Raw genomic sequence first — 17,343 nt, 5'->3', positions numbered from 1 at the left:
CCCTGCCCCGCAGCTTCTGTCTCCATCCCTGCAGGTTCTGTCCCCGTCCCATCCCCATGGGCTCTGTCCTCATCTGCAGAAGCCTTGAACAATTATGATTTTATATTTAAATCTTTTTATTAAAGTATAAAAAGGAACAATATACTGTGCAACTATTTTGTATAAATTACAAATAGAAAACAATAATAACCCTCCTACCACCACCTCTTCCAACCCCAACAATAGCTGATATCTAGTATCCCAAGGAATCCTAATTTACCCTGTTAAATGTCCAGGGGTACAAAATACAACCCATTCTGTATGCCCTAGATGGGAAAAATATGCCCTATGAAGCACTGTTACGATTTTTTAATCTGTGGATGAATAAGTCATCAACAATCTCAGGATTCAGTCTAGCTCTCCTGTCTTCTACAGTCCTTCAGGCAATAGAAAGTATCTTCTTAGAAGATGTGATGGTAGCAGGATGTACAGGATCCCCCATGGAAATTTTGCTAGTTGTGGCCAGCATGTTTGCTTGTTTTTCCAAAAAATCAAAATAACATTGTCTGCATCACTCAAACATAAATAACAATCCAGTTCGTTAACAGGCTTCAAATTAGAAAGTGAAACGGGGACCAAGTTTGTCCCCATTCCCGCCCCCTCCTCGTGGGATCTGTCCCCATCCCGTCCCCACAAGCTCTGCCCCCATCCCAGTGGTTACTGCGGGTTCCTGTCCTTGTGTCATTCTTTACTTAGCAGGTCAAAGATTAACCACATAACTGATTCACCTTATACCAGATATTCAGACTGCGCTGATTTGGACTAAATAGACTTGTAAAGTTACTCAAAACTGTCCTGCTAACTTTATCTATAACATCGGCCTCAAATTTACTCATCCCAGCAGCACACAAGAGTGTTTAGAACTGAGCCACAGGGAATTAAAAGTGACTTGTCCCAAAGTCATACAGAGTCAGTGACAGAGCCGGGATTAGAACTGATGAGTCAGCGACAGTGAGTCAGTGACAGAGATGGGAATTAGGACCAAGAGACAGAAGGACAAAGTGACTCACCTTCAAGGTTTGCGAGACAGAGCCGGGATTAGAACTGAAGCACAGAGATAAGACTTTCCCCAAGGCCACACAAGAGTGAGTCAGTGGCAGAGCCAGGAATACAGCACTAAGGCATCTCAAGGTAGTTCTGCAATCGATGCACGTCAATCCCATGCTAAAAGATTTTAAGATTTTTTCGTATGGGCGGCATGTTTGGGGGTGGAGAGTAAGCATGTCCTAAGCTAATCAGCAAATCGCGCTGCCGATTAGTGCGGGTTTAGTGTGCGAGTAAATTGGTGGTGGTTAGGGCTCCCATGCTAATGGCCACGTGCTAACTGGGAAATTAGTGTGTGGCCATTAAGGGGAAAATTTAAACTGCAGCCATTTTACTGCCGTGCTAAAAGTGGCCTCAGCGTGTGGGAAACCCACACACTAAAAATAGCGAAGGTCACTTTTTAGAACGGCTTAGAAAAAGAACCCAAAGTGATTAAGCACTTATACAATTCTAGAAGAGACAGGACTGCCCAGCCCAGGAGCCAGAGGAATGGTCATTTTTGGAAAATTGGTACCAAATCATGATCTCCCCTCTCCCACTCCAGTCTGTGATGGGGACAGTGTTATTGATGGACTGATTCATTTATTGCTCATATCTTAGTGTAGCTGATATTTTTGGTGTAAATTGTAAGGAATGTTCTTTTGGATACATGATTAAAGCATGTCAATAAATTAATGAATAAATAAATAAATAAATAAAGGCTCCCTGAGTGGAGCGACAGAAAATCACCACTGGGTCTCAGTGTCGGAGGACACAGCAGAGGGAGGGGGCTTGTGAGCCCAAAAAGTAATAAAAAATAAAGAAACAAAGTGGAAATCTTTCTCCTGAGGTGAGAGAGGAGGCCTGTGAGCTCCAAAACAAGACTACCTCCCCCTGAGGTAAGCAGGGGGCCTGTGAGCTCCAAAACAGGACTACCTCTCCTGAGGTAAACAGGGGGCCAGTGAGCCCCAAACAGGATTATCTTCCCTGGGGTAAGAAGAGGGCCTTTGAGCCCCAAAGGACTACCTTCCCTGGCATAAGCAGGGGGCCTGTGAGCCCCTAAAAGGATTCTTTCCCCTGGGATAAGAAAAGGGCCTGTCAGCTCCAAAACAGATCTTCTTCCCACAGGGTAAAAAAGGCCTGTGAGCCCTCAAACAGGGATTCCATCCCAACAGCACTCAATGCCTGGTTATCAAATGGAGGCCTGGAAACAATGCAATGGGACATCATCCCAGGACTGAGATATGGGGGCCTGTAAGCCCTGGGATCAGATTCCCTCCCCCAGGGTGAGAGTGTGCCACCTCTTTTCTCCTTTGTTCACTAGTCAGACTCTAGGACAGGCTGGGAATGGGGGCCCTGGCATGGCCCTGTGATTCTGTGTGACCCTGTCAGCGTGACATCATGCAAAGAAAATGAGCACACTCCCTTTAGAAGCCTGACCTCCACTCCTGGCCAAGAAAAACACCTATGATTACCGGACCCTGAATAATACACTCTGCAGATGCCCTCCCTTCTCTATCCCCCTCCCCCTGGCTTCAAACAGATTTGGATAACTTAGGAACAGGCATAAGCTTTAGGAGCCAAGTTAGAATTCTTTCTCTGTCCACCCCTTATAAATGCACTTTTTCTTTGAGGAATGTTTTCTCTTGGCTTTTTTTTTTTTTTTTACTTTTTTTGCTCAGTTTTTCATTTCCCTCTCCCTTCTTGATGACTTCTGATAACTGGATGTTCCCTCAGGCTGCAATGGGGACCCCTCCTCTGTGTGACCCAGCTGCAGGGGGCCAATACAGCAAGTCATCCTCTGAAAGGCCTAGCACCCTCGGAGAATACAGCAGGATGGGGGGGGGGGGTTGTGGCCTCAAAAAGGGACTCCTTCCCTTGAGATGACAGAGGGGGCTGGTGACCCCAAAATGGGGTTCCTTCCATACAGGACCATGGCCCCTCTTCTGTGCAACCTGGTGGCTGCAGACTGCTTCGGTGACTTCTTCCATTGTGGGTGGGGGGCAACACATGGCTAACAGGGGCTATTGCTTCCTCTTTTTATGGACCAATAGCAAGGGGCTGCCACAGTAGCCCATCCTCTTCTGTATGACCCAGCAATAGGGGCTGCCCTGGACTACAGCAGCCCAACTCAGCATCAGACTGGTGCAGCATCTTCTCTCACCTTGTTCTGGGAGTGGCTGGGGCGATAGCAACAGTCATTTTTTCTGGATACTGAATAACCCAAGATGCCAGATTACAGGCACCATGGAATTTACCTAGCTCTGAATCCACCCTGCCCCTCCTACACCCCAACCTATTCCTTATACACACACATATATGAGCACATGCCCACACTGTGTCTGTGTGTTACAGTGAGACTTATTGAAATATTACATATTATTTTCCTCACTTAGTGCACACAATCACACCCTCAGCAAAAGGCAGGTCTCCTGTATACAGCAGAGATGATCACATCCTGAGCAAATGGCTGATTTCCTGGATACAGCAGAGATGATCCCACCTTACGCAAAGGGCAGGTCTCCTGTATACAGCAAAAATGATCACATCCTGAGCAAAAGGCAGGTCTCCTTTATAAAGAAGAGACAATACCACCCTGAGCAAAGGGCAGATCTGTATACAGCAGAGACAATCATACCCTAAGCCAGTGGTTCCCAAATCCTGTCCTGGAGGCATTTCCACCCTGTCAGGTTTTCAGGATATCCACAGTGAATAATCATGAGAGAGATCTGCATGCAGTGGGGGGTAGTGCATGCAAATCTTTCTCATGAATATTCATTGTGGATATCCTGAAAACGTGACTGGCCGGGGTGCCTCCAGGACTGGGTTTGGGAACCACTGCCCTAAGCAAACAGCAGGCCTCTTTTATAAAGCAGAGTTTAAAGAGCAGAAACGACCACACCCAGAAAAACAGCAGCAGAGATGCCAAGTTACCCAGTTCCAGGCTGGAGATTTTGGGCCACTACTGGTTTTAAACTTCTAGATTGTTTGTGAGCCCTCCTTGGACAGAGAAATATCCAGAGTACCTGAATGTAACTCACCTTGAGCTGCTACTGAAAAAGGTGTGAGCAAAATCTAAATAAATACATATTCCAAAGCAGTGTGGAATTTGTGGTGCCTGATCCTGCCCATTGAAACCAGTGTTGCAAGTTCCATAATGCACCAGGTTGGGGTGGTTAGAACTCCAGGACTTGCTCAATATCTCCAGCCTGGAACTGGGTAACTTGGCATCACTGCAGCAGCCAGCGGGTCTCCTCTATACAGCAGACAGGATCATGCCCTTTGGAGCACACAGGTCTCCCTTCTTAGGCTAATTACTGTGGGGAGTCTGGCCAGCATGATGGGTCATCAGAGGGAGGGCAAGTAATCAACAGAGTTATAAAAAGTCCAAGGTCCCATGAAATCAGATGGGAAATCACAATCGCTGTATATATTAAGGAAAGCTTTAAAAGAGAGTTCATTTCTGAGCCAAATCTAACACCTCCCCCCCCCCCCCCCCCCACCGCCCAGATAAATTTAGACACAAGACATCTTATTTATAAAGCAGAGAATGAATGCTGGTCTTTGTGACACTAATGTACATGGTGCGGGGTATAAATAATGTAAAACACTTTGGGCATTTGAGTCTTCTTGAATATGAAGTAATGCCCAGGGCCCTTTAACATCATATTGTTGGATGTAGAGCGCTATTGCATCTTGTATATCTCCACAGAAGGAACGATGCATTTATCAGCCTTATGTGGCTATAGTTGAGACAAGACCAACCCTCCTACTTCTGAATGTGGGCTGTCTTAGGGCAAGCCCAAGACCTACTCACCAAGCCTAAGGGGACGACCTTCATATACACACTTCCTGTCCTCTCTATGGCATGTTTGTGCCTGCAGCCCATAAAAATTCTCTTCCTTATGCATTTCATCTCACACACAAATATGCCCCCAACTGACACACAGGCACTCCCCTCCACCGTTAACACACAAGTCAGTCATTGAAAGAGGTTTCTCTAATTAAACAGGTCACCTCAAGCCAAAATTCATTTTTTTCCTTTTACATATAAAATATTGAAGCTTTAAGTCCTTCCCCCAAAGGCAGAGACATGAGTTCTAGTCCTGCCATCAACCTTTTTCTCCCTGTGCCTCATTTCTAATCTTGGCCATGTCCAGGGCTGGAGTTTCCATTACATGAACAAAATAGTTGCCTAGATTCGGGGGGGGGGGGGGGGGGGGGGGGCAGCAAAAGTCGGAAGGCAGCAGAGGGGCATATTTAAAATTTTCCCCTCCCAATTTATGGCAGGTGAAACAGCCTGCAGAACAGCAGCTAAGCACAGGGCCTCAGCACAGGCACACTGAAAGCCGGCCCATGACAAAGACTTCCTGTTAAGGAGTGAGCAAGGACCCAGAAGGCCTAAGTTCAGAATGAACATCTGCCAAGGCGAGGACCCGTGCTTCCTTTTTGTTTGGTTGCCAGTCTGCTGGCAAAGGGACACAAAGAGGTGTATTTTCAAAGCACATAGACTTACATAGTTCCATAGTAACCTATGGAGCTTTGTATGTCTAAGTGCTTTGAAAATGAGCCCCAAAGTGGACATAAGAAGGCTCTGGGGAGCCACCAAAAGATTTTAGGCTTACAATTGTCATTTTAAATACTAATTTTGATTCTACAAGGATATTTTTTAAATCACTTTATTTTGGCTTGTTAACAGTTATAAAAAAAAACATAAATGAGACTCTTGTTTCTGTGTTAAAATCCTCCCTAAACCACACACGAGCACAAAGATTATTTTTATCCTTAATAATCCTCTGGAAATAAAAGGAAAAGGATGTACTAGAGGGCTCTTAATATAATACCTTGCATTTTGGGTGGAAAAATCCAATATAATAGTCGAGCATGAGAAAGCAATGCTTGCTCACCTGATTTCAAAGTGAATTCTGCGAGTAAAATGTTATCTGAAAGTTGGTCACCAGGACATGAAAACTCCTTATCTGTGCTCTTCCTCCCTTTGCCTCCTTTCTCTTTCTATCTCTCCCACCCACACACCCCTTTCAGACTCTCCTTTTGTCCCATTAGATGTGAGAAGCAGAAGGATCTCAACCATGATCCCTTCCAGTCCACAGCTGGATACAAAGCACCTAGGGCAAGATGCACTAAACTAAAGGAGCCTTTAACGAGCCTTTAACAAACAAGCTTTAAACCCTGGCATGCACTAAAGGCCATTTTCGGACAGCGGTAGCAGCTAACGAGAACGGAATGCAAATGAGCAAATTGTGCAGAAACCCTATTGTAATGAGATGCACTAACCTTTTCCGACTGCCTTAAGGGTGGAAATCGCCGGAAAATTTAACGAGACGTTGTACCTCTCGTTGGGGCTGCGCTAGATCGAAAAGTTGTCAAAAACGTATGTCATATACGCCGCCCGAAGACGCCGTGCCGCTCACCTCCCCGTTTTTCAATCAGCTGATATCGGAGAGTGCAGTTCAAAGCGTGCATCACAAAAATAGCCTTCCATTTTGGCCAAAAATAGCCTTCCATTTTAGCCAAATAATAAAAATTTCCTTTTTGGCCGTGCTTCACTCAGCTGAGAGACCTGGAAGTCTCTGAGCCAATCACAGCGCGTTTAGCTGTGCTAAACATGCTGTGATTGACTCAGAGACTTCCAGATCTCTTAGCTTATAATATCTGCTTGTTATATTATTATCATGTTCTTTCATTAACCCATGATTCTTCTGTAACACTAAATGTCTATTTTCTAATATATCTTCACCATTCATGATGTATTGTAAGCCACATTGAGCCTGCAAAAAGGTGGGAAAATGTGGGATACAAATACAATAAATAAATAAATAAATAATGGCCAAAATGGAAGGCTATTTTTGTGATGCACGCTTTCAACTGCACTCTCTGATATCAGCTGATTGAGAAACGGGGGTGAGCGGTGCGGCGTCTTCGGGCAAGGTGATATCATAGGTTTGGCGATTGTGCGCACGCGTTTCCTATACCGCTGGCGGAGATTACACCAGATTAACGATACTTTCATGCATCCAATGTTTGAATACCGCGCCGAACATGTGCATCTTTTTTTTTTAGTGCATCCTTCGTTTTTTCTAAAACGGTAATGACTTTTACGTTTTTGGTTGTTTTACGTTTTGTTGATGCATCTTGCCCCTAGTAGAGAATGACGGTGAAAAAAGACCCTGTGAAGCTCCGCTGGGTCGTGTGTGCACACACAGAGAGAGGCAAGTCAACTGGCATCTGCAAGCATGCATGTGCACGCATGCGCGTCAATGTGACCATGCAGGCATACGTGACCCAGCGGAACTTCATGGGGCCTCTTCTCTACCCGCAATAGTGGCGGGGATTTCTGGATATGAGGGTTGCAAAAATGGAGTGCGGGGACTGCGTGTTGGAGACCACTATCCTAGGGCATCTGATATCCTTGCACTGGCCCTGGCTGTGTCAGTGCTTGTGTGACCATGAGGCGAGTCAATTTCCAGTGTAAGTGCCTCTGGGCAGGGACTGATGGCTGCTCATGCAATCTGTCGTTTCAATACACCCTCTGTCCATAGCCTAGCCTGGCCTGCGCAGCCCTGCCTGGAGTCTGAAAAAAACAGGCAATGTGTCTGCAGAGCTCTCCTGTCCTTTCTGTGTCCTCCCTCAGCCTGTAATGAAGGGGACGCATCCCTTCAACCACCACTTTTGGTAAAACTCAGGCGCTAACACATCAACATAATTACCCCTTGAAGATAGCTGGAAACCTGCAGCCAGGCCTGGACCCGCCTTGCAGGACACACATGATTTATTTTGTGAAGGGTAAAAAGCCTCAGAAGTTCCCTTTATACTCTGATATAACTATATGCTTACTCACACAGTCATACAAAAACAAGCACACAAAAAAGCACACGCACTGACACATACAAGTAAACTGGCATACACCCAACATGGATGCCAAGCCCTAACATAAAGTGGTTTGGGAAACCGGGATATGAGGGGTGTGTTTGCATTTGTGTACCCACAGAGCTCTTTGAACAGCCACAAAAAGAATTATCGCCCCCACTAAGACACAAAACAAAAACAAACAGTGAATCTGGCTGGGCCTCAAAACCCAGTGACAATCCCCTCACAGGTCTGGTCTGTAGTGTGGAATAAGGATACTTGAACCTTGTGGGGAGGAGAGGGGCACATGCGAAAATTATATTTCAAAAACCCCTGGTGCCACGTGACCTTGGAAATTCCAGCTGCCCAGCCAGGAGTGTGGGCCAGCAGCAGAAATCAAGGATTAAAGGTGCTGTCCCTGGAGAGGAAGATTTCTCCATCTGTGTCCCAGTCTTGGTAGAACTCGGTCAACCCTCCTTGTAAAGTGTCCCACACAGAGCGACCTAAAAATGTGTCTGCACAAGATGGTGGAATGCTAAGGGAATAGGACTTGATATATCGCCTTTCTGTGGTTACAATTAAAATGATTTACATACTATATACAGGTACTTATTTTGTACCTGGGGAAATGGAGGGTCACAAGGTGCTGCAATAGAAATCAAACCCAGTTTCCCAGAATCAAAGTCTGCTGCACTAACCACAAGGCTGGTTAGTAAGTAAGAAGTTAGTAAGAAGACTGGATAAGGAGGGGTACCCTGCAAATAGCAGCTGGAATAGATCCTCAACAGTGCACAGAAAGACAGCTAGGCAGACTGAATGGGCCAGCATCTGCTGTGTTACTATGTTACATGGGGAATGTGCTAACAGTCTGAAAGTTTTCAATGTGAAAAAACACCGCCCCATGGGGATCTCTTTCAAACAATGAGCAGGGGAGGGGGCAGTTCTGGATCCAGACTTGGATCCACACCAGCAACTTTGCCCCATGTAACCAGTGCATTCCTTAAGCACTGCTGGAAATAATCAGAGACAGGAGCAAGAACCAAAAATTAGTAAGATCCCCCACCCCCACCTTGCAACAAGGTTTGCTCAGGTGCAGAGATAAATCGCCCCCCTCCCTCACAGCTGTGTGACAGCCAACAACAGCTGGACCTTGGCCAAGCCTTGAATGAGCCCCCAAGACAGTGAAGCCACAACACTGTTTACTGAGATTTTCATTTGCTTTCATTACAGCTAAACCTTTTACTGTCCTCATTCCATGCACTGTTGGCCTCACTATGCTGAGATTCACCCCGATTCACCACCTGTGAGCACCAAGATGTAGATCCACACCTCCAAGTACTGAGCCCATGGCATCACAGACATTATGAAAATATTTTTATAGATCTGTCTTTTCATTTTTTCCCAGGCTAGTTGGCAACTCTGACACATACACAGGCTCAGGAAAGAAACTATAGAGTAACCCCATCCCTTTTCTACTTAGCCCTACAATCCCCAATCCTCTTCTTCTTCTCCCCCCTCCCTCATATTCTCTTACACCCTGATTCCAGGATTCCTCACCACCTTCTCATCCTTTCTCCTCTTCCTATCCCCCAATCACTAGTCCTTTCCCCTCCCCCACTCTTGAATAGATCTGTCAAGTTACTTTTTTGCCCAGTCCTGGGTTTGAACTTACATCCTAAAGCTGTATAAAATTTGTAATCCTTGATTCTACCCACTGCCGTCACTGATGCAAGTCCCAAAATAAACTAGGATGAGGTGGTCAGAAATCCAGGACCAGATCACAATCTCCCACTTCAAACTGGTTAACTGATGTATTATGGAACCTGCAGCACTGATGTCATCAGGCAGAATCAAGGACTACAAATCCCACACTGCTTTGAGATGTAAATTCAAAACCAGAACTGGACCCCAAGTCTCCCTCTTGGGGAACCTGGTAATGTGGCAGCTCTTGTGTTAAGATTTTCACCCACTTCAAGCATCTTTTGCTCCGTAAGGCTGGGGCCACTCCGGACAGTTTTCTTATGGTATTAGCTGCAAGGCAGGTCCCATGACATTATGGAGTTCCATCAGTAATCTGGGCCTGTACAAGTGGAAGGCTGATGCACGGCTGCCAAGTTACCCATTCCAGGGACCTGCAGCACTGATTTTAATGGATAGAATCATGGACTACAAATACGACACTTCTTTCGGATGTAAATTTAAAACCAAGACTGGCCCAAAAGTCTACCTCCTAGAATGGGTAACTTGGCAGCTCCGCTGATGGGCACATATGAAGTGCTAATGCCCCTCTCGCCCTTATTTATTAGGATTTATTAACTACCTTTATGAAGAGATTCGCCCAAGGCGGTGTACAGCCAGTACAGCTAAACATAAAAACTTACAATTTTGTTAACAGTATAACAATAGTAAAATGATCAAGCATAGACACAAATACAGTAAATGAGGTAAACAGCAAATTGAAACCTAATAACAGGACTACCACAAAAGAGTATCAAAAATATACACATTTAACAGCACTGCAGAACAACCATATAACAGAAACATAATAACTGTCCAGTACAATATAAACAATACCATAATAGACAGCATGGAAGAACATTCAAATAACAGAGATATAATACGATGTCAGCATAATACCAATGAAACACCTAATATGCATGTATTAGAACATTCAAATAACAGATATGATGCTAATACAATACAGCTTATTATGTAGCCAAGGAGCCAACTGCAGATATATAAATGGGGACATGATGGGTGGTACAGATCAGTTGGGATAAATAAATGGGTGGATAAACTCAAGGCAAGTTCTTTGTACAGTTAAACAAGAGATAAGAAACTGGTCTAAGTTGCAATGTGTGTATGCAGAGTGGTATTAGTGTGGCATGGGAGTTAGACCAGCTTAATTTGTGCCAGAACGGACTAAGATTTTTTGTCTCTAGCAGTCGGTGGCAGGGAGCAGCGATTCATTCAGCCTGCTCGCGTCAACCCTGGAGCCTTCTCTCTGACGTAACTTCAGGTTTCCACAAAAGTAGGAAGCGTCAGAGAGAAGGTTCTGGGGTTGGCGCAAGCATGCTGTTTGAAATTGCTGCTCGATGCCGTCAATTGCTATAGACAAGGAAACTTTTAAAAGGAACATGGGGGGGGGGGGGGGGATTAATAGAGACAAGGGGAGATGCCTGGTCCCCAGCTGGAGAGAGGACAGGATGGAGAGATGCTGGACTATTTTTGTGGTTTTGAGGGGAAGAAAAGGTAAATGCTGGACTTTGTGAGGGGGAGAAGGTAAAATACTGGCCTTTGAGTGGAAGGGGAAAAAGGTTAAATGCTGGGCCATATGGGGAGATGTGGGGGGGGGGGAGAGGGTAAAATGTGGCCATGTGTAGGGGTCTGCCTTGCCAATTTTAGCGCCATGTAAGTGTGCCGTGAGATGAAAAAGGTTGAAAATCTCTGCCCTATGTATTAAAGGCTTGGGAGAAGAGCCAGGCTTTCACCTACTTCCTGAAGTACAGGTAGTCTTGAGTTAGATGTAGCCCCTCTGGGAGAAAATTCCAGAGCATAGGGGCTGCTCCTGAGAAGGCTCACTAGTGGGTATAACATCATACAATTTCTTTTGATGAGGGTACAGACAGTGATGCTCTTTGAGAAGACCTTAGAGGTCTCAAAGGTATGTAAAGGGCTAACTTATTCTTTAAGTACTCTGACCCATTTTGTCTGAGGATCTTGAAAATCAAACATAGAGTTTTAAATTTAGCCTTGTAAGGTACTAACTAGTAGCCAGAGTAGTTTTTGCAGGAAGTGTGTGATGTGGTCACACCACTTGCAGCTTTCTATATCAGCCATACTGCAGCATTCTGAATTAGTTGGAACTGATGCAAATTCTTTTTGGGTTGACCAGTGTACAGGGCATTACAGTAGTCTAGTCGTGATGTTATCATGGCATGGACCACTGTGGTCAGACCAGGGGCATAGCCAGATGGCCAATTTTGGGTGGGCCTGAGCCCAAGTTGGGTGGACATAGAATTCACCCCATCCCCCTCCGGTTTGCTCCTCTCTCCACCCCTCCCTGCCCACAAACCCCAAATATTAAATACTTGAGCTGGTGGGGATCCCCAAACCCTGACAGCTGAAGATTTCCTCCTCCTTCTTGAGGACTACTACTACTACTTAGCATTTCTATAGCGCTGCTAGGGTTACGCAGCGCTGTACAATTTTAAACAAGGGGAAGGACAGTCCCTACTCAAGAGAGCTTACAATCTAAAGGTAGTAAAACTATGTAGTCAGTGTAGGTATCATGAATGGGGAAGGTGATTAGGCGCCAAAAGCAAGGGAGAAGAGATGGGCTTTGAGTAAGGACTTGAAAATGGGCAGGGAGGGCGCATGGCATATGGGTTCGGGAAGTCTGTTCCAGGCATAAGGTGATGCAAGGCAGAAGGGGCGGAGTCTTCTAAACGGCAGCCAGCAGCACTTGCCTCAAACTGATGCTGCTGCCAGCAGGCCGTGCATGCTCAGTGCTTTTGTATGTGTAAAAACTGAGCATGTGCAGAGGGGCCGGTCTCAGCGTCAGCTCAAAGCAAGTGCTGTTAGCTGACATTTGGAAGAGCGAGGACTGCCAAAGGAGAACAAATCTTCAGCTGGCAAGGTTTGGGGATCCCCACTAGCCACAACAAGAATGTCACAATTTTGGGTGGGCCTGAGTCGAAAGTGGGTGGGCCCTGGCCCACCCAGGCCCACCTGTGGCTACGCCACTGGGTGAGACTCATCTTTTCAATATATGGAGAGAGATTTCATAGCTGCCATAGGTTTATAGAGATAGTTTTTAAAGGTTGTTTGAATTTGTGGGATCAGAGTCAATGATGAGTCTAGCAGTATCCCAAGATTCCTGACGTGTTATTTTAGGGGGAGTTCATACTTCCCAAAAGGTATTTTGAAGTCAGGTTTTTTTTTTTGTTACATTTGTACCCCGCACTTTCCCACTCATGGCAGGCTCAATGCGGCTTACATGGGGCAATGGAGGGTTAAGTGACTTGCCCAGAGTCACAAGGAGCTGCCTGTGCCTGAAATGGGAATCAAACTCAGTTCCTTAGTTCCCCAGGACCAAAGTCCACCACCCTAACTACTAGGCCACTCCTATTGTGTTAGGTACCCAAAGAATCTCTGTTTTGCTTGGGTTCAGGCAGTTGTTTGCCCATTTCTGAGTTGCAGTTAGAGTCAGTTTACTCACAGCTGAGGACAGATTTGGTTCTATGGGTAAGAGTAGTTGCATATCGTCAGCATAGCTGTAGAATTTTGTGTCCATCAACCGAAGCAGCTCAGCCAGTGCCTTGATGTAGATATTAAATAAAATGGAAGACAGTATTGATCCATGTGGCACCCCACAATTCAGTGCCCCAGGTAAAAATGTGCTGTTTTTGAACAGAACTGATTGTTGTCTGTCTGACAAAGAGTATTTGAACTGTGTAAATACTGTGCCACTGATACCTATTTCTGTTAGATCCCTTCTGCTAGTACCAGGGACAAGAACCACATATAGGAAGATGGGGAAAGAAAGGGAGGATCTGAGGGAGCAAGAGGTAGGACAGGGAAGGGCGGGTGCCCTTTCAACTTTTACTGGCTCTAGTACCTGTCAGCTGGCTGGATTTTCTCACTGTGATTCTGATATGTTATGTCACCCTATGACACCAGATCTGTAAACACCCCTCTGACAGACCCTAACATACTGTCATCTCTAGTTCTGTTGCAGCCACTATGTACCTGAGACTTTGGGGGGAAGGGAGGAAGGCATTTATTTATTTGGATTTACCAGCTTAATTTTAATTCATTCTCATCAAAGCAAAAACAAAAAAACACTCTGAGCAGTTTACAAATTAAACACACACCATACAAAAACAATCACATCTGCCAAATGCCAGTCTCTACAACACACTGCTTATTTCTAGGATAAGCAACATAAAATGTATTGTACTGTTTTGGGATCTTGCCAGGTACTTGTGACCTGGATTGGCCACTGTTGGAAACAGGATGCTGGGCTTGATGGACCTTTGGTCTGTCCCAGTATGGCAACACTTATGTACTATCAGCATCCATTCAAAATAATAAACATTATCCTTCCTTAAACAGCCCCAGTCCCCTTTTCCATGAACTTGAAGCAAAAGGAATTTAAACCCTTACAGGACCTCGAATAATGAAAGAATGTTTCTCCCAGTGCCTCCGGTACCACTAAGAAGTGAGCACTTTCAGAAAGGACCCACTATACCTGTATGGATACCAGGACAGAAACTTATATAAATAGCCAAAGAAATATGATAAAAATCTCTAAATGAATCTTCTGCTGGTTGAATACAAGGTATCAACACCCTTATGGAACCCAGAAAACGCAAGGGCTGAAAAATGCCAGCAGAGCTGCCAATTTACCTAGTTCCAGGAAGGAGACTCTATGGCCAGTCCTAGTTTTGAACTCACATCCCAAGAATTCTACTTCCTGGTTCTACCCACTGAAATCAGATAATGCACCAGAACTAGCTTTAAAACCTTTTTTCTAGAATGGGATGTTGGCAGCTTTGCAGAGAAGAGTCTGGAATAGTACAGAATACAAGAGGCCCCATAGTAAGAAAAAGGACCCAGCTCCCTCCTGCATAACAAGGGTAAGGACCAAGCTTCCCCTTCATAAAAGCAGTGACCTACTTCTGTCCCCCTACCCCCCCCCCATCCTGTATAATGAGGCCAGGGAAAACCCCCCACCCCCATTCTATAATACCAGCAGGAACTCCCCCCCCCCCCCCCAATCCTTCCTCCACACTTACCCACTCTGAAGCCGGAGCCTGTGAGAGTGTCTGCAGAGTGACCATTCTCCCCGATGAGTGTCATGTTGCTGCCTTGTTTACACGTGTCCCGGCACTGGCCCTTCAGACAGGTCCGCTTGCAAATCAGGGGCGCAAAGACAACCTTGAAGCGCTCCCGGGCCCCAGTCCTCTCCGGCGAGGCCGAGGCCACCAAGTGGATGGCAAGGGCCAGTGCCACCAGCCAGAGTGCCCCTGAAAACATCTTCACATCCTTGTGCCTGACAAGATCCCTGGACAGCTCCTTGGCCCCCAGCCTTGAGCACCTCTGGGGTATTGCCCCAGTTCTGGACACTTCTGGCTTCTTGCCCCTCACTCTCCTCCTCAGTAACAACTGGACCCCTCTATTATGGTCTTTCACTCAACCCTAGGCATGCCTGGTATATTTCGTCCCCCCCACCCCAACCCAACCCAACCCACTCCACCCCCCACTGTTCTCTGCTGGTTTATTGATTGCCCTCCTACCTCTGACTTAGTCACTCCACTCGCCCTGGGCACCTTGGTTTATTGTACCCCCACCCCCACCCCTAGGTATCTCTGATTTATTGCCCCTCACTCACCCCTGGTCATCTCTGGCTTACTGCCCCTCCCCCTTACTTACCCCTGGTGTTCTCTGGTTTATTGCCTCTCACTGACCACTGGTCACTTCTGGTTTACTGTCCCCTCCCTGACCCCTGGTTAGTTCTGGTTTACTGTCCCGCAAGCAGCCCTGACCACCCCTCACTAACCACTGGACACATCTGGCTTACCGCCCCCTCTGGGTTCTGGCGTCCTCTCGGCCCCGCTCTTCTCCCGTCTTGTTTTCCCCGTCCCGGCGCCGACGGTCATCCCAGAAGCCTAAGAAACCCCAAAAGAGCTCAATCAACCCCGCAGGCGAGAAAAGAACCGGAACCGGGAGGAAGAGAAGAAATCGATAAAGAAGCCGAAGAGCCTGAACTAGTCCGTGGGAAAGAGAAAAACTCTCGGGTCCTCCGGGAGAGCTGGACGGGACCAGAGACCCGAGAGCGAGCAGCCGAGCACTGCCTCTGCCCTGTGGCACCCCGGAGGTGGCTGCACGCCCGTCCCGGGAAGGCTGATGAGCCAGACGGAGGAGGAGCTGGGGCAGGGGCGGGAGATCCCATTTGTTTTCCTAAGCAGCTTTGCAGACCGGAGGCTGGAATTTGGGCCCGCGGCCAACGTGCCAGGGAAATGTCTTGATTTCAGGGTTTTTTTTTGTTTTTTTTTTTTTTTGCAGGGCTTCCTGGAGGAGGGAGACCAGATGGATTGCAGTCAGATCATCAGAGAGGGGCTGAACCCCCACCTGTACCCCCTGCCCGTGTGGCTCTAAGGACAAGATTTCCCCGACCAGTCCTGGAGACCCCCACAGTCGGTGGGACAGTGTTCTTTTTTTTTTTTTTTTCAAATGTTGTATTGAGAAAACTTTTTGGAAAAAAAAACTAACAAAAGAAATAGTAATTACAAGTCTAAAGGTGGGGAAATCATCAGTAAAGTAGCTTAGTGGTTAGTGTAGCGACCCAAAAACCTGGCGATCTGCGTTCAAGTCCCACTGCAGCTCCCTCCTTGTGCCTCTGGGCAAGTCACTTAACCCTCCACTGCTCCCAGTACAAAATAAGTACCTGTATATAATATGTAAACCAACATGGATTGTAACCACAGAAAGATGGTATATCAAGTCCTATCCCCTTTCCCTTTTTCTTGAGAATTGTGGTTGCTTAATTAGGCGTCCTTTTACTAAAGGTTAGCACACTTCATTAAGCAGGAGTTAAGTGCCACATGGCCCATGGGTATAAAATAGGATCAGGGCCACTGCTGCCCCCGGACCACTGCGTAGCCAGACTACAAAAATGGGGGCAGATCAGAGCACAAAGTGGGAGGGGTACATTTTGCCCCACCTCCCTGCCCCCCCCCCCCATCGCAACTCCACATATCTTGGCTGGGGGGGGGTTCCAAGCCTTGCAAGCATAAGTCTTCCTTGTTCCTCCAGTGCTATTCTCCGCCGCATTGCCTGCCCTGCGGCTGCTTTTCCCCTCGCGACGTGAGGGGAAAAGCAGCCACAGGGCAGTGCTGGAGGAAGGAGGAAAGCTTCTGCTGGCAGGGCTTGGGAACCCCCACCAGCCATACCAGAGGCCCCAAAGCCCTATGTCTGCTCGTCCCCAGCCTCTAAGGGGGGCCCAGCGCCAGAGTTTCTCCTCTGCTCCTGTCAGGACGTGAATCAGCTGGGTCCTGTCAAGAGAGAGACAGACCCCAGCACTGGGCCCAGGGGAATCTTGCCCCCTGCCCCCCCCCCTCGGCAGCCCTGAATAGGATGTGCAGTATTGTGTGCACACCAGGGGTGTAGCCAGACCGGCGGGAGGGGGGTCTAGAGCCCAAGGTGAGGGGGCACATTTTAGCCCCCCCCAGCACCGCCACCCCCCCCCCCCCCCCCCCCCGCCATTGCCGACCCCCCCCCCACCACCACCACCACTAACTTTGACACCCCCCCGCCACCGACCCTCTCGACACCCCCTCCCGCCGCCAACCCGCCGTGGCCGTCTGCTACCTTTGCTGGCGGGGGACCCCAACCCCTGCCAGCCGAGGT

At 47.2% G+C, this 17,343-nt stretch overlaps 1 protein-coding gene across 3 annotated transcripts in view; it reads right to left on the bottom strand.

The window, feature by feature from the left end:
* Positions 1 to 15,168, bottom strand: part of LTBP3 (latent transforming growth factor beta binding protein 3) — a 113,326-nt gene extending 98,158 nt beyond the window's left edge. For all 3 annotated transcript variants that reach the window (XM_030217621.1, XM_030217623.1, XM_030217622.1), the window contains exon 1: positions 14,730 to 15,168. In XM_030217621.1, the coding sequence (XP_030073481.1) occupies positions 14,730 to 14,970 (241 nt within the window). In that variant the 5' untranslated portion in view covers positions 14,971 to 15,168. The remainder of the gene's footprint in view (positions 1 to 14,729) is intronic.
* Between the last annotated feature and the right edge of the window lie 2,175 nt (positions 15,169 to 17,343).

Source organism: Microcaecilia unicolor, chromosome 11, assembly GCF_901765095.1.
Source record: "Microcaecilia unicolor chromosome 11, aMicUni1.1, whole genome shotgun sequence".
In the NCBI taxonomy this organism is placed as follows: domain Eukaryota; kingdom Metazoa; phylum Chordata; class Amphibia; order Gymnophiona; family Siphonopidae; genus Microcaecilia; species Microcaecilia unicolor.
This window is presented reverse-complemented; position numbering and strand designations above follow the sequence as displayed.